Source organism: Lytechinus pictus, chromosome 8 (assembly GCF_037042905.1).
Source record: "Lytechinus pictus isolate F3 Inbred chromosome 8, Lp3.0, whole genome shotgun sequence".
In the NCBI taxonomy this organism is placed as follows: domain Eukaryota; kingdom Metazoa; phylum Echinodermata; class Echinoidea; order Temnopleuroida; family Toxopneustidae; genus Lytechinus; species Lytechinus pictus.
Window position 1 is genome coordinate 36,650,330 of NC_087252.1, and position 23,591 is coordinate 36,673,920.

At 35.8% G+C, this 23,591-nt stretch overlaps 1 protein-coding gene across 1 annotated transcript; it reads right to left on the reverse strand.

The window, feature by feature from the left end:
* Positions 1–248: 248 nt before the first annotated feature.
* On the reverse strand, positions 249–20,376 carry LOC129266639 (uncharacterized). Its single transcript, XM_064104008.1, has 11 exons — positions 19,805–20,376; positions 15,093–15,506; positions 14,282–14,761; positions 10,491–10,727; positions 9,375–9,524; positions 8,193–8,345; positions 6,788–6,937; positions 6,063–6,302; positions 5,586–5,802; positions 4,605–4,778; positions 249–2,404 (listed from the first exon to the last, which is right to left on the reverse strand). Exons 1-11 carry the CDS (start codon positions 19,860–19,862, stop codon positions 2,257–2,259), a joined length of 2,421 nt encoding a protein of 806 aa, XP_063960078.1. The 5' UTR covers positions 19,863–20,376; the 3' UTR covers positions 249–2,256.
* Between the last annotated feature and the right edge of the window lie 3,215 nt (positions 20,377–23,591).

Here is a 23,591-nt window from a genome sequence, read left to right on the forward strand (position 1 = left end):
TGTCCTCACGAAGACACCCGCTTTTTTTTTTAATGATATGTAAAAAAAGGCGAAGGCGAGAACCGAACTCACATCATCATCATCATCAACATCAGTGAAAGTACAGTCCACCAGGATGGTAAAACATCACAATCACTTGATATCTTTGTTTTAATAAACGATATGAAACTCATACATTTATCATTAGTTACTTCATTTCCTTTTTTTTTTACTTAACATGCCATAAAAACAACTGAATTAACATGAAATTGATTATCGATTTTCGATTCCTAAATATACGTTTATTGTCAATTTATTCTTATATTTCAGAGGAAATATTACACTCTTGATACATGTAGTAAAAAGATGGGAACAATAATTCTGACAAACGATTGTTTCTATATAGTAATTGTTCTTTACTTTTGCATGAATGTTAAAAAACAACGGATACACAATTTTCTGAAGGAATGATATAAAATCATTTGCATTTGGATTATTTGTTTTAAGATGTTAAACAATATACAATACCGAAACAATAATATTCACAAAAATATAATACCATAATGATCATACTTCTCATAAAAAACTTAATTAAAATATTTTGTTTACAATATGTTACAATATTGAATATACCACCGTTCTTAACTACCGTCGCAAATGAATGTTATAAAACATGAACAAGATAAATATTTAAACCTACATTTCTTCGTATTTAAAATCAGATCATGTTCACAATAAAAATTATACATGTTTTGTGCAAAATTAATTATGAGGTAAAGCGCGTCATGGTAATACTGTAGGGTCTTAATTACTCTCCCTAGATTAAACGAATAATACATGTACACCCTCCCCCTTTAAAAACTACACAATTAGATAACAAAGTTTTAAGGTTTGATATAATTGAGCTTCATGTTTTCGACATCTCTCCCGGAAACTAACTCCTGATAATTTCGAATAAATTCCAGGTTGTGGTAATAACTTCATATAGAGTTGCAAACCGTTACTTTTGCAGACATCCTTTATTTTCCATTTCTTGTGTTATCTTGTCTGAAGAAAGGTACATCTAAAACAGATGGTTCTTCTTGAAAATAGACAAGACAACCCAGGATATATTTTTAGTAAAGCTCCTATGGCAGCAGTTAAAATAATGCTCCCTGAAATAACCTGTTGCAATAACAGCGCGTGTGATGAAAATATTACAGATCGTTTCAAGCCAGTCATTTGGCAATCTATATCCAATTCGTTGAAAGGTAAAAGGCGTCGTTGATACCGAAACACCGGAGACAATTGCTCCAGCTTTATTTCGTCTACGATGTAGGGTTAGGGTTGCAATTATGTTTAGGACAGGGTATAGCGTTAAATCCAGGGTTGAAGTTGGTGTGAGGAATTTACAGCGTAGCAATTGTCGCCTGAGCAAATGTCATGGAACCCGTTGCAAATGTATGCCTATACCCACATACTTTGAATAAATAGCAAAGAAATAGGTACATGCATATTCAGCATACTACAATCATCAAAGAAAAAAAAAACATAATAGCATATGTTTGGGAATTGAATTAATTGTCCATGTTAACATGTTTAACAGTGAAAGATAGATTAAAAGTCTTTTGATTCTTAACCTAGATAGTAGGAAATCTGCAGAAAATATGAATGTATCCTTTCTTCTGGCTGCTTGGCGCAGTCACATTTTCCCTCTGTTAATTATTTTTTTATGGTTATCTAATGAAATTCACTATTTTATCTGAAAAAAAAAATGATCTGTAAGTATCCTATTTAATACATGTTCAAGGACAGATTACGCTTAATTTGATGACCGTGGTGCCTTCTTCGAATGAACTTTGAATGACATCTCTGAATCAAGATACTGAAATATTCGATTGTTTTTTTTTTTTCGATTCATCGCATTTCTCATTTCAAACAACTGTCAAAGGATGAATGAATACATCCGAGATGGATGTCTAAATATCCAGAAGTTCAGAGCACGTTTCTGAGCACCATGGTGTAATCTGAGTGGAGGGTTCTTCTATGGCGTGGATAGATTAGGCCAACTGCTATCCCATTCCTTTTGAACTGGATTCCACTTTTTAAATGGAGAAAATATGTTCCCGTCCAGACCATCTGGGACCCGTTTTATGAAACGAAATAGTGATTATCACTTGCAACTGTCATAAGCTACATAAATCCTTGCTTCTGATTGGTTCAAGCCAAATCAGTCAGTTGAAATCACTGACAATATGTTTCGTGAAACACTCCCCTGGAGTTTATTGCTGACCACAACTACGGATATCCAAAGAAAGGATCAGCGGTGAGGTAGAAGCAATCCATCGGTGAGCTTTCCGGTGTAAAATCCCTTTCCTGACCCTCGAATCCAGCAGGTCCAGCTTTCATACATACAACCGTTGTATCCGGCACACTTCCGACGCATCTGTGGTGTTATGTTTTCAAAAGGAAGAATGAAAAAGTCTATTATAAATACCGCAGTATCGATTTGAAAAGTGTAGTCAAATATTAAATTTACACTTTCAGAAGTTTGGAAATTGAGAGAATGAGAATGGGAAAACAGGGGGCAGCGGCAAAATTAGAAAAAAAGAGAGCTCAACATGGCGTGTATCTAAGACACCCTTTCTTCACAGTCCCAAGAGAGTGAAATGTGCGAGTTTTTTTACCATTTTGAAATGAAAATTTGATTTTGTGGTAGGTTTTGATACAATACTTCCTCGTAAAATAACACTATCTTTGCCTTTCTTTTTCCCACATTCTCTATTGATCGTATAACTTGTTGAGTGGCATGGGTCGAAGACACCCCTTGTACGTCAGTGAAGAAGACGTAGTTAGGAAGTAAGGGAAGACTAATCTCAAAACGAAATAAATTAAAACAACCCGACTTTGAACCCCCAAAAGCCCAGAAAATTAGAAGTGGGAGGTGGCATAACTGGCAGAGAGGAGGGAGCGAAAAGTAAGAAGATAAAGCTAATTAGAAAAAAAAAATAGATGGAGAAGAGAATAAAAATCAGGTACCAAATAAAATTAAAAAAAGAAGAAAAACATAATGGTAATGATAGTGCACTCCTTGGTAGTACTCTTCCAAAGGTATTATGTTTGTGTACGTTACCCAAAATAAATTAGAAATGCGACAAACACAAAACGACCAACCAGGAAAGGATTATAGTCACTAGCGTACCTACGGGGGGGGGCAGAGGGGCAGTCTGTCCCCCTGACGAGCCACAACCCATGCAAAGGACGTATCACTGCCCCCCTGACGAGCTTGAAAATCCTTTTTTGCCCCCCCTGATGAGCTTGAAGACCTTTATTGCCCCCCTGACGAGCTTGAAGCTTGTCAAATTTTTTTCTTGTACGAAATCCTTCATTTGTGATTTTATTATTATTATTTTTTTTTGCTTGTCAAATTTGTTGGCGGATGGTTTTGCCCCCCCCCCCTGTGAAAAATCCTAGGTACGCCACTGATTAAAGTAATTTCCATCGTTACATTATGAACAATAAAAAACGCATTATATCCACCCATTGACCATGATAACCTTTCCGGTATGTTGATGATTCATACAGTGGTTCTCCTGCATGTATACATTGTATCGGGTAACAATTATTGCAACACAAAATCAACTAAAACTGAATGAAAGTGTTTCATTAAAACATCGGATAATGATACCATTTGCATGTGTTTGTTTATATCTACTTTTGTTGATTCGCATCAGTATTCAGCTGCCATAACCCCCTCCACACACACACATACACCCTCACACACACACACACACACACACACACACACACACACGCTGTAAGCTCCTACGTGAACGGCGAACACCATCCATATATCATTAGTCATTCGTAAGACGTATTTTTGTTTAGTGATTTGGGAACAGTGAATTGATTCTTAATATATCTTCTATTCCTAATTTTATTTGTAACTTGATAACATACCGAGACAAAAGGGGTACCGTTTCAATTAAATTGTTTTGCCATCGCAAATTGCAGCATTGGAGAGCATGCAAATTTATGGTAGGTTCCTTACTTTAGCCTACGTCAAAGTTTAAGAACCCAATATAGGTATCACAGGCCAAAATACTTTCCCATAGACTCGTGTGTTAAAGTGGCACTTTAAAAAATCATAAAAAATAAGGAGGAAATTCGAGGGTTGAATGTTTACTACCAGTGGATGGGATATATGTCTGACATTCCATATCTTACCAGAAAAGGGTTCCTCGACCGGCTCATTTTAAAAATAAATCGGCATTTATGAAGACTACACCTGCCAGGATCAAATATTCACTATTAATTTGGCGCAAATATTCACTACTGAATGATACGCGCCGTATAAGCTAAAAAAACAACAACAACAAATTCATCACTTAACGGAGTAAAATGGCCCTTATTCTTCCGCCTGTAAAAACAATAATTCCAAAGTGGTGACATATCTTTCAAATTTGGAAAAAGGAAGTTCAGTAGGTACCCTCCCTAAAATCAGTATTATAAACTGTCAGTCATATTCATTAATTTTTGTCAATCAGCAATATCAAATTTAAAAATTGAGAATGGGTTGGCTCGAATGAATATCTTTTGCCTGCCAGTTGTAATTAGGCCCATGAAACCTATAGCCTTCTAAATACCTGCAATAGTCGTCTCGCCCATCGCTATCTTCGTCTTTCATATACCAAGTATTGGAATAGCCTGGGTCAAACCATTCTTCGGAGGGGTTTGGAGATGTGTACGCTAATAGGTCATCTTCCATCGAACCAGCCAGTAAGCAGGACATGAATGGTTTTCCATCAGTTCTTACTATTCTGTAAAAAAGAAGAATTAATGCAAATTTCAGGGCTGCGAAAGTCGAATAATGCTAGCACTAATGAATCTGGAATTAGTGATACTAGAGGTAATTATGATATTGATGATGGTGATGACGATAATGCAAACATTATTGTGTTTAAAAATATTAATCATATGGAACTAATGCCTTTTTTTAGTTTTAGAACCATGTTTATGTTCATAATGGTAAATTGATATATGAATTTATTAAATCAATATTTGTTTACATGACTAAACGAGAGACAAAAAGAGACTCTAAATCGAAATGTTGAAACAAAAAACTAAAGAAGTGAAAATAAGACTATGTATTCCGTCTTTCAAAGCCTTTGACTGGAGTGATATTGCATGTAAGAGTACAGAAATTGTGAAATTAAATAAGTTGCAACAGGTTTAAATTACCACCGTCATTATAAAGTCGATAATAAAAAAGACAATAATAATAATAATAGTTATACTTATATATGTTACGTAATCAATTTCTTTCTCCGGTTTAGAGTGGTGAAGGTCTCTGACCGAAAAGTTGGCTAGATTTTTTTAATTCAAATGTATTAAGGGTCTGTTGTCTAACACATTATTGCAGAATTTTCCTGTCTTATCTGTTTAAAAATTAAAGTAAATTTCACATGTAAAACAGGGGGAAGCGACTGAACTTAGGAAGCTCTTTCAATTCAATAACTGCAAAAATACAACAAAAGTTTCGAGGTTAACAAATGATGATGTATACATGATTTATTAAACGACGGTATCCATTGTTTATAATGACTTAAGCTATCGTTGCCCAATACCTGCAGAAGTCATTTGCCGCTCCTCGTCCCTGTACGTCAACCCAACCCCTGAAGAATGACGTCATTCCCCGATCTTCGATGACGTAGGACCGCTCTAAAACTGTATTGTTACCTCTCCATTGTGGACAGATTGAGGGCGTAGTACTGTTTACTGATGGTGTTGTGGCATTTGACATAGATGCATTCTGCGGCTTGGCCGGTATGGTAATATTAATTTCTTTTGGAAGAGAAAAGAACAGAAAAACACATACAAAGTGCCTCTTGGAAAAAAAAACAATTCTTATTACGTTAGGTTTTGGGCATTTAGATACAAGCGGCAATTACAGAACAAGAAATTAATAAAAATCAATATACTGAAATGATGAACGGCTTGCATAAATGCACTCGCTCGCTATGTCATCAGGTATTGCATCTCCTTTACACACACCTAAAACTGCAAAACTACACGCAACTTCGTAGTCACATTATGTTTGGTACCTGATGCCGTGGTGTAATTTATCATCATTGTGACGTTGTGTGACGTGTCATTCATGAAGTACGGTGTAGGTTGGGATGTTACGTTATAAACCATTGTGACGTTTTGTGTTGGAGTCGTAGTGACGTTGTACATCATTGTGGCATTGTACACCATTGTCTCGTTGGTCGCTACCGTTACATTTGGAGTCGTTGACTGATTTAACGTGCCATTGCTTTCAGATGGTGATGACGTTGGCATCCCTGATTCGAAAGAAGAAATGAAAGAGGATATTCTGCATATGTTTTTATTTTGAAAAGGACTGAGGAACAACTCCATAAAATCTATAAAGTAGATTCAAATGTTCATAAATAAAGAAAGATTAAGAATATGGACGTTTTGAAGAAAAAAAAGTAAGCTATTTTGGTCAAATAGTTTTAACATCAATTTGTTTTATTATCTCAATTGATATTATTTTTCATATCATTCATACAAATCGATTAGAATTATTTAATACCCCCAAAGTAAAATATAATTACAATGTTGACATATTATTTGTATACAAATAATGTTTATATTGAAAATATTACCAGACGATCTTGTCAGTTCCATTTATCTTAATTCGAGAATACAAAAAACGAAAAAAAAAATCAACTAGATTGCTACTCTCTCTCTCTCTCTCTCTGGCTTACATTGAATATATATTTGTTTAACAGTTTGAGGGTTAAAATTGAAAAATAATACGTACCAACTAGTTGAACGGAAATCGTTTTCTCTTGATTTTTGAACCAACAGATATACTCGCCAACCCATGATAAATTCAATGATGTTATCGTCAACATAGATGTAAATGTACCAACATTGGTGGTGTATACATCCTTGATGGTATTTTCTATTCCTATTGATGACGAAAAACACAGAAAATGTGAAAAAAGATGGGGCCTATTATTGTAATAATAACAATAATAATAATATAGGTATAATGCCCTAGGGTAGCCACTTCAGTTTCGAAAATTGTTCTACCAGCATGACCAGCGGGCCCTGCTATTATTATTATTACCCCGGTTTTAGCTGAGCTGCCTATACGCTCAAGCATTCAATGATCTTTTTATCCTACCGGGTACCTATTCACCTCACCTGGGTTGAGTGCAGCACAATGTGGATAAGTTTCTTGCTGACGGAAATCACGCCATGGCTGGGATTTGAACCCACGACCCTCTGTTTCAAAGTCAGAAGACTAATCCACTGGGCCACAGTGCTCCACTGTCGTGAACGTTCTCTCATTATGGTGTTTTATTTCATCTTATTTTGTATAATTATGGATAAAAGTATACAGTGCGTCCCAGAAAAAAAGGAAACCCGTTTTCAGAGACAAATTTTACAATCATAAAATATGTCGGGGTTTTTTTCTGGGACGCACTGTATACAGAGAGGAGGGGGGAGGGGTTAGAGATGGAGGGAGGAGAAGATGGAGAGAGAGAGGGGGGTATATTATAATCAGAGAAATGCGTATACTTGTATAAGTCAAGAGGGTGTAGCTGAAGAGAGGTTTAAGGAAATAAGGAAGTTTATTGAATATAAGGAAACAGAAAGACTGGGTGCAATAAAATAATATAGACAATCATGGGGGAGAAGTAGTGGAGAGAGTCAGAGAGTCATGCGTGTGTGCATGTGTGTGTCTGTTTGTCTGTGAATGGGGATGTGCGTGTGTGCGTATGACGGTATGTTCGTGAGAGAGTTAGGGAATGAAGACAACAAACTGGAAAAGGTGAGGAAGATTGAGAACAAGAAATTATCAGTTTGTCTAAGAGCAGAGAGCCTATAAACCTTTATTCCATTGTAGCTTAAGATGCATGTCAAGTCAATTTCAATGCAATTGTAATAATTGCATACTATAGAATGAAAAGAAAAAGCCGATCCATTTATATTTCCAAATTGTAAGAGTGCAGAACCACTATTTATTTGGGGTAAGTCAAATTTAACTCCATCTTTATTAATTTTGAACATATCTTTTTTTAATCTATGTTTTTGTTGGTTTGTTTGATCAACATGACATCATCAATTATTACAATGATGATAATAATAACAGAAAAGATAGTGTAATTAACAATCGATGTAAAATCATAAACAAGGAACATTAATAAGGAACGTACCGTCTTCAGTGATTTCTCTGCCGTTAGGATCGTGCCACTGCGGTCGAGAGCAGTTCTCACAGCTGGCGGAGCAGAAAGCGGTGATATTTGAACCCTCGTCTCTGATCACGTGACCTTTTCCGGCAACAACAGGCCACAGTGAGATCTCAACTTCTGTTATCAGGCGGTGATTAGTGGAATATAATGGGATATTATTATTTATTATTACTTTATTTATTCTAGTATTATTATAAGAACTTTTGTCACCTTATATGAGGCCTGTAACTGAAAACAGGTAATTTTCGCAATCAGGACGCAGACGTGTTTTATAACGCAGATAATATTTATTGTCAAAATCCAATGACAAAAAAGTTAGCCTTTGTCGAAAATCAATGAATCAAAGCAGTAGCGTTCCCAAGAGGAGCATTTAATGAAAGACTTGTCGGACAGTTTATCCGACGCGTCCCGTTTTAACCGACAATTACCATAATAACAATGGTTCTTAGCCAATCAAACTCCGGAAAAGTTGTCAGATCTGACAACTTATCGGACAAAAATATGAATGATAAGCTCCCCCGGACTCTGGGAAAACGGCATTACTTTGGACAAAAAAAAAACCCTCTATGATTTGGTTTTCATTTTCAAAGAAATAGGTACGTTGTAAAAGGTGTCTGCGTAGAGATTGGGAAAATACGCTATTCATACGAATCGCATTGGCGCATCCACGAACAAAAATGTTCTGACGAGGAAAAACTGGTAATACATATAAGTCAATGGCCACAATACTAGCACTTTCCCGTCGAAATTTCTTTGACAACATTTACGACTTGCTTATGTGTCGATTTCCTTTTGCGAGCATTGGCGTGGCGGGGAGGGGGGGGGGGTGCTCATCTTTCTTATGTTTTTTTCTTTACATAAACCACCACTTTTTAATACAGTGGTAGCCCTGTTGGGCGGCCCCCAGCCCCCTTGATCCACCACTGAACAGCAAGTTGAAAACGATCGTGTATTTAATCGATTTAATCATTTTTTTTTTCGTTGTCGTAGAAAATGCATCGTAGAAAATACAATATAACATGATGCATGAAGATAAATATGAGTAATTAAGTTGACCAATCACACATTTGCAAACAGTTAACAGATTGCGGGTGAGACAGGTGGGGGCAGCGCCAGTTGTAGGTGTAGTGAAGCTCATTTACACACCATTACTATAACAAGTTGCATTGTCGTCGAATATTGACGGGAAATTGCTGCAGTTGAGGTATCCCATTTCACTGAAAACGTCCGATGTCGGGTCGGCGCTGCACGAATCTACGACACGTTGACAGAGTTCACGGCAAGGTAGCAAATATCCTAAAAAAGAAACAGAACAAGTGCAATGAGTCAAACAAATTCTCAATAAATTTGGTGAAGAAAATAAGAGCAACTTTTCCTGAGGATAGGCAGTGAATGAATAAGAAATGAGGGGTGGATCAAATTGATAAATTGAAAATTAAAACCACTTGTTTTGTAGTCACGCGCTTGCGAAATGTTTAGATATTTCATTCTATACATTTTGTGTTGTTTATTTATCATTTACATGGTACACGTTGTTCATGGTAAGGTATCAAGACAATTTATTTTCGCATAATGATATTGCAATATGGGATAATAAAAAACGTGATTTTCTTAGATCTATCTTTTTTTGCAAACTCTTCTGAAGAGCTCATTTGCAAAAAATGTTAGATCCTATTTTCATAAATTCATTTTTTTCTCAATGTATAGATTTTTAGTCGCTCTGATTATACAAAAGAAAAGTTGAAATTCCCATTGAAACGTGAATATAAAAATGCCAAGAAAAAAAATCACTTGCTTTTTTCAAAAAGGGTTGGATCCATTTTAGTTTGTTTGCCAAAGGGGCTAGATCCACATTTATAGGCTATGACGACTGGTAGTTTTCTTTTAAACCCAAGTTTATGTTTACATGATAGGGTTGTATATCATGTCAATTTATTTTCGCCTAGGAAAATTGCAATATGGGAGAATAAAAACAAACTATAATATTCCTAAAATGTTATAAAGTGGATCTTAGCGCTTTTGCAATCAAGCTCTTTAAATATTGCTACTAGTTCCAATGATAATGAAGGTAATAATATTAATAAGGATAACGAAAAACTAATAACTGGTTGAGCTTTGTAATGTCGATTTTTAATTTAAAAAACAGTCTCAAAGGAAAAATATGAATTACGAAATCAGGGAACTGTGAACATCAAGGTAGAAACCTATTTCTGAATAGTTATTGTTGTTGATTTTGTACTTGTTTTTGCTTTTGTAATTTACCTGGTCCATGCGGTCCCATCTTTACACAGGGCGGTGCATAAACCGTGCACAAGAATTGTCTCATAAAATCAGCGCACTTGGTATCCATGGTTCTCAGTATCTTCTCAACCGGTGCAATGAGGCCAGCAGCAGCGGCCTGGGAGGAGAAGGCCGTTCCGGTAGAATACTGAACATGGCGGTAATGCACGTTACTGCACAGGCTACGAAATGTTGAAAATGTAATCTCTTCACAGTGAGCTGTAGTAAGATACATAAGAAAGGTTTTCAGATAAAATTTCACAATCACAAAGTTGATAAAAAGAACAAAATGGCTGAGTTAAATACTTACAAGTTACTTTCTACATTCCTTAGATTGAAATAGATTGTACCGATCCAGAGTTGGATTTTCAATCCACTAGATTTTCAATCCACTAGATTTTCAATCTACTAGATGTATAATACATTTTGTTACGATTTCTTTTTGATTGGTCCCCGACCACAATTTTTTTAGATTGACCTTCAACCGACGGAATTTCGAGAATAAGAAGATAATAATGTATTATTGATTTATAAAAGAGAGGGAAATTACTAGGATAAAGACGGGGCAGATTTCGCCTTCTAAAATAATATGAAAAAAAAAGAAGAATGAAAAAGGGAAGAAAGATAACGTAGAATTTTAAGAAAATAGATATCAATAATTGATTTATTGTAAAGCTTTATCAACGAATTAAAATTTTAAGAAGGGCCCCTTATCACGCTACTGAGAAAATGTATACAATATATGCAAAATGATAATTTAATGACTTCTAAATAATTAATCAATCAGTTGGAAATATTGCAGGCGACGGTCTTACATTGTGAGCCTCGTGTTATGTCCGATTTTATGTTGATTGATATATTTATATCAATGATATTTACTCCCACGTGATGACAAAAAATTGTAAATGAGCACATGTTAAGGACAAAGCAATGTAACCATAGACTGCCCATTCCATGACTTTTTAGTAATAGTATTTATTAAAATCATTCAGTTGAATATCACACAAGTAATAGTACATCAACAAAAACACTGATTACAAAGTCAAATATTCATAATACCAAAATTGTACAAAAAATACACAATATAACATTCAAACAATCTAGAACGAAATATATATATATACTTAGTCTGAAGAAAAAAATACAGATATAACAAAATTGAATTTATAGCGACGCAATGGAATGAAATAAAACTGAATGAGTATTAAGTAACATACACCCTCCCACCCCAATCGCCCCCCCCCCCACACATCCCATCCAAGCCCAGCAAGCGCGGCCTCCTTCCCCTAAACCCCAGCCTACCCTCCCCTTCTATCTGCATTCTGTAATGCATTTTAGTTGATAAAACACGATATCTTCTTTACACAAATACAATGGTGCACGGGTTTAATAAAAAAAAAGTGTACTTGAAATCAAAAGGTCGGGATGTTTCTACTATCACAATGTGACGTCACCAGTTGATCTGTTTAGCAGGTTTACGGGCTGTGATTTCAATCGTTACTTTTGTTGTTAAAAGTCAATGATAGAATAATAATAGGATCATCTGCGTGTTTATATTTCAAACAATCCTTGCATGGTCCTCGCGCTTTCAACGGTGGATCGATGAAGGGATGCCAAGGGGTTTCGGCAAGCCACTTTCAGCAAAAAAAAGTAAAGAAGATAAAACTAGAATTGGTGAGAAGATAAAATGCTATTGAAACTTTAATCGGTCGAGTCACCACACTAGCTTAAATAAAGAGAAATTGGGCAAAATATTAACAACCGTCCCAGAGACGATTTTCAGTGTGTCAGATCTCTTGATAATAGGTTTGAATCGGTTGGTGCTTTGTACCTTAGGAAAATAACACAAAGTAAAACAATTGAAAACTGAAATAACAATACTTAAACAAACCGGATGGATCCCTCTATTTGGTGCCTTTAATAATAATATTATTGTTTTGTTTTTCCTCGGGGTCCGAAATGGGTAGTCATTATTGGGGCAGACAGTTCTTGTATCAAATGCTTCCAAGCTGCTTAATCTTGCACTTGCCCCAGGCACAATATTCACCATATGCACCTTTGTACATTAATACATTTACTACAGAGAGAAAACAAAACAAAATTAATCACACCATGAAAGAAATTCAAGGCTAAAATCGTTGTTCTGGTGCTCGGAATTCCGCTATTAGAGACAGATAACCTGAAAAGATGTCCGTACCTAGTACTATTAGCCCAGATTACAGTCTCAGTTGATTTATCGTAACGGAGTAAGCGTAATACTCTAGACAATATTAAAAAGCAAACTACTCTGCGTATGGCTACGTAAGTCCTTAGAATTCCGTTATTAGAGACAGATACCCTTGATTGATTTCCTCGTCTTTTCCATTAGCCTAGTTTTCAGTTTTCGTCTTAATGTGTGTTACAGTAACAATACAACCAATAAACATAATCCACTATGGACATTGGGATGTATATTGTTTGAAAAAGAGTTATACGAAGCACCGTGGTATGTTCCAATGACGGCTACCATAACATTTTTCTACATAATTTACCACTTTTTTAATGTTAGTCAGATTATCATGTGAGAAACTGACCGACTCGTGGGCACTTGTATTATGATGAAACCCAAAACACATGCTTGATTATATTCACGCAGAGACATTGACAGAGAGAGGTCGGCCAACCCAGTTTTAATAGGCTACCATCATGGTGCAAATTAGTTCGTTTGGGGTTTGCCTAACAAAGCATCGTATACCTTGTTGGTAACATGGCACATAAACCGGGTTGGCCGAACCATGTCAAATAATTCTGTATTTATGATGACGACATCGCCCTCTGTATGTCAAGAAATCCTCTAAACGTTCCTTGGACTTATTATTGGTTTGGGCTTCATTTTCACTGAGTCGAGAAAATATGTAGGTCACTATGAGAAGGCAAAATGAAAATTGTCTTACTGTGTTAATGACCGACGCATTTGATTACTGTTAACGAACATGTCGATCGTAAGAGACTAAAATGGGTACTATATCTAATGCCTAAAGGAGAATGTCATGGGGGAAAAAATGCGTGCAACCTTTCATATTATATATGAATTGAAGTGAATATTTTTTTTATCCTATTCAATGATTTACCAATCCCTGATAAAATCAAGAATGTGAGTCAGCAACGAATAGGATGGAATGGAAATATATATACTTATTTTGGAAGGATCTTAGTATTTGAACAAGTTTCGTCTTTGGATGTTACAGCTCAAGTATGAAATATAAAAATGTATGCAATTTGTATTTAAAAACAACCACACTGTAAATCTCAAAGATTTGAAATAAATTCAAAACGGGTGTGAATAGCAACAAGCCCATCATCGGATTTTATTTTCACCCCAGTCCAACGGATTCCAATTTATTGATATTCATGCACATGAATTACCACCTTATCCCCGTGGTAGGAATATCTTCAATCTTTATTTGAAATCCAAATGGTTTATTTTGAAAATCGAAATGGTTGACATGTATGAGCAAATATTTGTGCTTTTGATTGAAATCCAGCTTTAGGTGTGAGTCACGATGTGACATCGACTGTCCACTATTTGAAGCAGCTACGAATGTAGTAAGATCCTGGAGATGTGTGGTAATAGGCACGTAAGCAGCGCTGTCTATCTAGAAATATTCTATTCAGAGGCACACAAGAAAACTACAATTAATATGGGAATTGATAAAGGTATAAAAAATGCATATTCAGCATAATTTATAATGGTATGTATATATAGCGTAAGGAAAATGGGTGTTGATTCTTACGATGAATGTAGGGTTCCATACGGGCATCCTGATAAACACCTGTGTCAGTTTCACTGAAGGCTCGGATCAACACAGTGTACGCATCATCAGAGTTCAAATGAAGTTGTATCTGGTCTTGACCATAAACCGTCCTCACACCGCCGTCATCACCGTGGTCGTTGTAGTATACGACCTCGAAGCCGTCGACTGCGGGAATCAGGCTTGGTTTAGGTTCCCTGATCAGCACCCAGCCGTCGTTCGATGCGGATCGCTCCAGGGTGAAAATAACAGAAGGAACGCGGGACTCCTCCGACGTGGGTCTGACGGCAATGGTGGTTGTGTTAGTGGCTGGGGTGGTAGTATTGGTGATATGGGAGGTATTGTTGGGCATCGTCATATTAGATGTAACATTTGTCATGCTAATAGAAGTGGTGGGTGTTGTAGGACTGGTGGTGGTCATGGTGGTGGTGGTACTTTCTTGCTCTCGGTAATTGCTGAGATCTAAAAACAAAAACAAAAGTTCAAATTGTACAAATATATTATAACAGCTATAATCGACGATAGAGTGTATGTGCAGCGATATCTTGAGCTTTTCTGTCAATTTTTTTTTTTTTAATCATGGGATCATAGCCATTAAATACATCGTAAAAACATCTTACGACCTCCGCATGGTATGTGTACGGCATTATCCCGGGCTTTGCACGATTAAAAACCCGACTAAGTGTACAGTGAGCGAATGTAGGGTTGCTCTCAGTTTTAAAGAGAGAGAGAGAGAGACGGATACAGAGCGAAATAAAGGATGGCTTTATGAACATAATTGACCTCGACCTACCATTCAGACATCGCCTCTCCTGTCTTTTGGAAGGGTAGTTTCTGCATTGCAAGACTTCCTCTGACCTGAATCCCAAACGCTTCATCTGTCCCTTGCACTTCTGGTTGATGATCTTCCTGCAGGTGTCCCTGCACGGCGGCATCCTCTCCCCAGTCTCATGGTCACACGGTGGGTGGTAGGCACCGCAGATCAGAGCAAGAAGGTCCCGGGAGCACCCGGTATCAACTAGAGGCATCAGGTGATCTACTGCATCCACGATCCCGCTCTGAGGGACAAACAAACCGAATATGTCACTCAAGGAGATGTTGCGGAATCCGAGTCTCCTGCATGCATCCACCTCGCTTTGCTGGCAGAGCTCCCGATCAGACGGGTAGGGACCCCCTGCAGAGGTCACTAGGAATACCTGAAATAAAACTGGATATGTAAGACACAAACATTATGCATTTATACGTGGGCACTCTGGGTTTTTTTTGTTATGAGGGGATTATTCCTAAAAAAATTCTCAACCTTTAGAAATGACATTCAAAATTTCATTTCTGAAATATAATTCAATTCACTTTATTGACGTTCAAAAAAAAAAGTATATATATAATTTTATCTCATTCATGAGAATGAAAGACCAACGAGCAAAAGCAAAAGGCCTTTAACACGTTGATCAAACATCTAAAACAAACATAATAAATATTGCAAAACTAATAAAAATAAATGAGAACAAATATATTAAACATGTACATTCAGAGTCACATAATTATACAAGGAACTTAATATTACAAGCTTAAAATGTGTAATTTATTATAACGTCTAGGAAAATTTGGGGTTCGGAATCTATTTTAAGAATACAACTTAGAGGTTGTTTTTTTTAATGAAAAAAAAAGGAATAAAAGCAATTATCATTATCATTTACACGGTTTTATTTATCAAGGGTAACCCCGTCAGAAAACTAACTACTGTTTTCATTGAGGGCCCAGCCCAAAAAATAATATATTAAACAAAAAATGGATTTAGGAGTTAAAACATTTCAAAAATGAATTTATCAAGACTACCGGTTTGCAGGGTATAAATGCATGTTAATACACACAGGCATACATAAATGTATATGTGTGTAGAACAAATGTTCACATTAAATTATTTAATGTGCATGTCCATATATACCAGTAAGTGTGATAAACTGGAACGAAGACATTCAATAAATTTGACGTCAGGTTCCTGTCTTGTATTTCCCAAATGGTGGTACTTTCTTTTCAAGAAAGTTATTGAAATGAATTGAATTTATTAGAACGTCACTGGCATTCGCCAATATTTTGTTCAAAACAAGAAGTACAAAATAATACAAAACAAATAGGAATATAAGCAAATAAAAACAAAATAGCATTTCGTCAAAAAAAAAATATATGTCTACTTATAAATCGTAAATGCAAGTAAGGGGTCGAAAGGGGTTATTGTAAGGAGGATTTATCATGATGATTTCCATAAAAAATAGGTACTTAATCTTCACTGAAGTTCTGATCTATATCAATAGCGTATAAAAAAATAATATTTCTTTTTATACATGCATCGAAATTTGTTTCCTTGGTCACAATTATAAAAATGTGTTCTTAGTAGGTAGCAATGGTCACACTTAAATGTATGTTCAGATAACTACCATATATATATATATATATATATATATGTCCAATAGCTATTGGATAATCCTAATTTAACATTACCGATGTAAAACATTTTCTTTTAAGATATACCTATATTTAGCAAATTAATCCAAATATATGCATGGTAACTGTAAAGCCATTATGTCTTGTCGGGTGTAGGTGGGTTTTGAACAATGACAAGCCGCCATACCTCAGCCGGCAGAGACATTTTTTCGGAATCACCCATTTTTTCAAAGGGTAGATAGCTCTGGGGAACCTTGATTTAAGCTACGCCTACCATTGTTCTCTTCATCCATTTCTTTCACAATATATATATATATGGGGCGAGTTCCGATGGCCTGAAAGGGGAAGAATATACAACCGAAAGAGGGTCGTTGACACCTGGTTTTGAAACTTTGTCAGGGTAGGATTAGTTAAAATGTAAAGGGGTCAAACATTACAACGGTTTGATTGCCAAGACAAACAGTATTTGTGTTTACATAAACGTTGAATGCCTGAGTAACGCTTTCAATGTAAATGCACTTTTGGGAGTGGAAAGCTTCAATATATGCATTATTTTATTGTAAACGTGTCAATCATGTACTGTTTCCCCATCATCACTGAAGTTTCGAAGTACCGAGGGCTACAGTGTCATTTAAGTGGTATATTTCAAATTCAATACTTCTTCGTTCAATATTTACAGTCTAAGAAAGAGATCTCCTAAAATATAAGCTAATCTCAAAGTCATATGAACTGCACATCGATAGCATAGGAAAAAGATTATTAGAACACAATGGCCCGTATTCTGAAGTCGGGTTTAATTTAAACTCAGGTTTAAAATTGTGGTTTAAGTATGGGAAGCCAAAAGTATCAAATTTTTTATTAAGTTGTATGTTTCTTATGCTATTTTCTGTGCTCTTTCCTGATTCATCGATGGTGAAGACAATAATCTTTTCATATTTCCTAGACAATTATGAATGATTTGAGAGCCAAATGAGCTGAAGTATGATATATCTACTGTTAGTGATATATGTAACAATTGGCTGTCCATACTGAAACCACAACTTTAAACCTGAGTCTAAGTTAAACCTGACTTCAGAATACGGGCCAATGAAGCCGTGGCAGACAAGCTGCGGTTGCTGCGGCTCATCTCACAAAGCAATTTTTCACATCTAACTGAGTGGATCATCCAAATATCTTCGTGTTGTCAACCTTCTAACAAACCTAGTTAATTGTTATTTAGGTATGTTAAAGCCAATTATCAAGTCTTGGCCAATGGGATGACTAAAATATTCGACAATATTGAAATGAGGTAAATCATTTTTTTTTATTACATAATTTACTTACCAAGACCAGAATTTAATTCAGGTATTTAAAAAAAAATTACCATCAGACCTTTTTCCATTAATGGTAGGATCTTTAATGACTAAAATTTGTTTCTAAATTATTATTAAAAATAATTGCATGAGCTGCTTTTTGAAAAAAAGTATTTATTATAACCTTATAATAGAGGACGTTCAGGTTGTACAAGTTACCGGTGAATATAATTTATTATAATAAAAAAGGATATACGGGTTATAACGAGATATAATACAACTAACCACACAAAATACGAATATTGATTTATTTTTTTAGATTGCGTGCCAGATCTTTTCAATTGAAAAGTAATCACCAGCAAATTAAATAAGATCAATGAGACCCCACGACCAATTAAACTGCGATTAACGGAACTGTCTTCAGGCATTATTTCCGAAACAGGAATACCATCTGCCAACAAGAAGTTGATGATTTATTTCACACGCGTTGGCATTTCATAGTGAAATTATAAAGGCGTAGGTTTTTTTTGACATTTGTCTGAATACATTATTTAGCAGTGTTTAGCAAAAATGGTAGAATTTACTATGCCCATGACAGTATATATACAGTGCGTCCCACAAAAAACAAAACCGAGATTTAGCGATGATTTATCATAACTTAATCATAAATACAATGGACAAATGACCTACCAATGTAAAGCTTAGAATCTTCTCTTTCATCTGATATTACTTATATTATTTCTCATTTACGCATGAGTGAGCAAAAACAATTTGAAGAAAGGATACCAAAAACTCATTTGGCGGGGGTATCTGAATTTCAAAAAGAAAATCACATATCTAAAAAGTTCAATATCTGCTCTTTTATTAGATACCTTAATCACAGAAAATGGTCAAGAAGTAAAAAAGTTATGTTCCCTCGAAACAATGCTTGTATTTCCATATTTTCATTAAATAAACGTGTTTTCACCGGTTTCCCACAGAAGCTATCGCACGGTTAACAAAAGACTTAATGCATGGCTGATCGTCAACAAAACGGAGTGTCGTGTGAGTTTGAACACTAGCCTGTAAAACCTCTTCATTTTATGAAATTATTGAAATACGAGCCTTATTTCAAATAAACAGAACTTTGTTATTTCTTGACCATTTTCTGTAATTGAGGTATCAAATTAAAGAGCAGATATTGAACCTTTTAAAATGTGGTTTTCCTTTTGAAACCCAGATACAGTCCGCCATGTGACTTTTTGGTATCCCCTCTTTAAATTGTTTTTGCTCACTAATGCGTGAATGAAAAATAATCTTAGTAATTTCAGATGAAAAAGGAGATTCTAAGCTTTACAATGGTAGGTCATTTGTCTATTGTATTTGTGATTAAGTTATGATAAATCATCAATAAATCTCGGTTTGCGGGACGCACTGTATATAACAGTTATTGCCTGGTCTGTCATTTTCATAAATAACATTTCAACTCCCCTCCGAAACCTAATTTTTTTTTCCTCTGGACAATATTTTCCCTCGGCTGCGCGCTTCGGTTAAAATATAATCCTTCGGGAAAAACATAACTCCGTCGAGGAAATAAAATGTTCAATTCAAACTCTAGGTAGGCAATATTTGTATATTATTCTTGTTGTTTAGATGATATATGTATTTAAATAATGAGATTGAAACTGCATTACCCACCCCCCCCCCAACAAAAAAGGGAATGAATGAATGAAATAAAGAAATGGTAAATAACATTCAATAAAATAAAGCAAAATGTTTTAATAATACTTACCAGATGCCCAAATTAAACATGAGACAATATAAGCGCTGACTTTCTTATGCTTTGTCATCCTTACGTTCTGCTATGCATCCGATTTTCAGAAGACGTCGATCACGAATAAAACCAGAGACGATTACAGCTTTTCGTTTTGCCAGGTTAATGGAGGAAGCTAATCGATGTACCAACAAAATGTATATTCAATATAAAATCATTATTATTGACTATAAAATCAATATTATTGACTATGAAACAAAATGAACGAAATTTCTCGTAATATATTTTGATAAATATTACACTTCCACACCACTTGTATGGTGAATATCACAGAGATAGTAGCCTTGTTGAGGTGCCAAAATCAACGTCTGTTGGCAGGATAGGATGGATTGAACTCGGTGTATTAGTTTAATCTGCTTTCGATTACTTTCGAACTCTGGTTGAGGCCAGATCGGATGAGAACCCAAAGTTTGTATCGGTTGGTTGGCTTGTAGGGATATTTACTATTGCCTGGTAGGAAAACAATTGTAGGTTGTATTCGGAGGTCAAAAGCAACGAGGACAAGGACTTCATACGGGTCTCACTCCACTAATACCGGACGGAATCGAGTCCTGGTGAGGTATTAGGGGCGTTCATTGACAGTGTAAATTGAAATTTCGACCGGGATCTAAATTTCATTATACATGTTATATTTGTACAGTTCACACACATCGAAAATCGCAATCAAAGAGAGAGAGAAAAAAAAAAAAAGCTTCAAAAGTAGATTTCAGGAGTTGGATCGACACCTGTACACTATGCATGTATGATAAATCCCCTGTCCCCCCCCCCCCTCTCTCTCTCTCTCTCTCTCACACACACACACACACACACACCATACACTTGAATAATTTCATACATTTTCAAACACACGGCACGAAAATTCTTGAACAAATTATGTCCATAAATGCTAACAAGCGACCATTCCCCCCCCCCTTTTTTTATTCTCAATTCAAAAATCAATGTTCATATTTCTTTTAATCCACGATTATTCAGTGAACTTGGATCTATTCGATACTTTGTCAGAAACTAAAAAAGTCAATTCTGTTTGTGATATACGCGAACAAGGTTGTACGAAAACCAGGCTGGGCACTCTAAGGTGTGGGTACGCGTCATGCTCTAAGCACATGGAAAAGAGCAACAATCATGTTGCGGGAGTAGCATACATGTATACGTACATTTAGAGGCTGTCCTGTCCAAGAACTAATAATGATAATAATAATAATAATGATAATAATAATAATAATATAATGATAATAATAATAATAATAATGATAACAATAGTATATTTACCCAGAGTAGCCACTTCAGTTCCGGGCCCTGCTATTAGTATTGCCTGGTTAAGCTAGGCTACCTATTTAGGTGTACACAGCTTTTTGAGAAATTACTTCATTTACCTCACCAGGGTCGAGTGCAGCACTCTGTGGATGAATTCCTTGCTGAAGGAAATTACGCCATGGCTGGGATTTTAACCGTCGACCCTCTGTTTCAAAGACCGGAGACTAATCCACTGGGCCACGACTGACAAAAGTATTAAAATGTTATTCTGTTATTTAAAAATAGCCGACTTTTCTATGACTCTGTAGTTATGCTAGTGTTTTGCTTGAATAGGAATGCTTTTGTGCAAATATTTGCTTGATGAAGCATTATTTTGTTCAGGAATTGAAAATAGTGAGTGCCGTTACAATATAACATATTATGCAAATACTGTGAGTATGGAGAAAATTCGCCCCTAAAGATCCGAAAATGGGAACAATATAGAGCGATGTATATAATCGCAGTGTTTGGTTGTAAGGTAATACAACTCATTTTCCATTCCCACGTTACATCGTATTATTTTGATATTCTGTTATTTTATTTCAAATGTCGTTTTTAATTCTATATTTTCTGTAACAATAGTAATATTAAAAAAATAAGGTCTTAAAAAAGGAGAATGGTCATCGAAAGAATTCAAATCCAAAGTCAGATGTGTACCAGCACACCTAGATAATGGACTGAAACTACTGTATAAACACTGAACATGCTGAATATGTATAACTTTCCATTGACTCTAGATTACAAGGCTTTGACAGGCTGTACTTTTCAAAGCTTAATATGTAGGCCGTGTTGTGATTCTAAATACCTGTTTCGCCATTTTCCCATTTATTTCATTGCCACACAGGTATTTTCCACAAGGTAAATGTATTAGTTCGAGGTAATGTAAGTTCGTGTACTTTTTTTCAAAAGGGTCATGGAAATCGTACTTTTGTATTTTCTTTAAAATTCAAAATATCAGGAAATGTCTGGTATTTGGCTATAAATTCCGCGGACCTTATAACGGTACCCCTTTAAACATCACATATGATTACATATTTATTTGAATTACATATCGAAAACTTGTATGCAGTGTACCGGACATGTAAAAACATAGCAGACGACGTTTGCAGACCTCGCGATCATCGTATGACTAGTGGTGCGGAATGTTCCATTGCGGCTTTATGGGGGAAATAGCATTACAGAGGGATAAAATGTATACACAGATAATGTTTCAGCGTTGATTCGCAATATTTTGAGTCAATTTTCATGATTTATCGTTCTTTGAACATTAAAACATCATTATACAATGAAAGAAATAAGCAAACCTTAATTTTCAGACTTAGCTATGCAGTGGTAAGCTAGGATGCACCCCTTGTATACATAATGGACCCGTCACGAGTGTAGGGTTTGCTCTTCGGACATCACTATCACAAAGAAAATCTCCTCTGATTTGATGATAAAAGTGCCCTATTTCCTTATTAACCAATCTCCATGGTTCTTTCATGAGTATTTGCCTTACAATGTGCCCTTTATTGTAATCTGGGCGGAAATTCATGATACCACCACCCACCGATGTGACGACGGAAATAATCCACCCGGGTACTATAAAAATGTCCCCAAACCCATTATCCCAATACATATTCCTGACTATGGATGGTTTCTAGTGATTTTAATGTAATAAAGTGCCATATTTCCCACCAATTGAATGTAAAAAAAATTATGGTCATCTGATAGAAGAAGTTGTTACCATTCATTTCAGGGGGGCGGAAATTCTATCTGAATCAACGCTTGTCCTTGATACACATTTGTTTGTGAAAAAAGGGTATAATGCAAGGGAATTCTGCGTGTTATAAGGGTGCGCGCGTGCAGCGAGGACCTTCTGTCCGCTAGTTTTCCATATGTTATATTAATGCATTATAAAATTTTTCATAAAAATAATACAGTTAATACATGCACATTAAAAGAATAAAATCATAAGGTGCAAATATTTTTTTAAGTAATCGTTTAAAAGAAGAGACGGAGGAAGCTTATGTGAGAGGAAGAGGGAGATTGTGTCACGGAGAGAAAGCTGCGTGGGAAAAACTATGCACTGCAAAAATTCTGGTGTTGATTTAACACCAGCCCGGAATCTATATATGTCCACACCAGAAAAGTGTTAAACAACACTAAGTTTGGTTTTGGTCTAACACCAGATAGGTGTTTATACAACTCCAAATTGTATTAAAACAGCATAAGTTTGATTCCAAACTAGTGTTGTTTCAATACTTCTTTGGTGTGGACATAAATAGATTCCGGTCTGGTGTTAAATCAACACTGGAGTTTTTGCAGTGTGGACTGTGTGGTAATGAATGGAATCAGCTTGGGTACTGGGTTGCACTTTTGTTCAGAAATCTGCAGAAACTTGCTCTCAGCCAGTTATAAACGTCTTTCAAATTACAAACATGAAACACGGAAAAGGGGCGTTTGGGAAGAC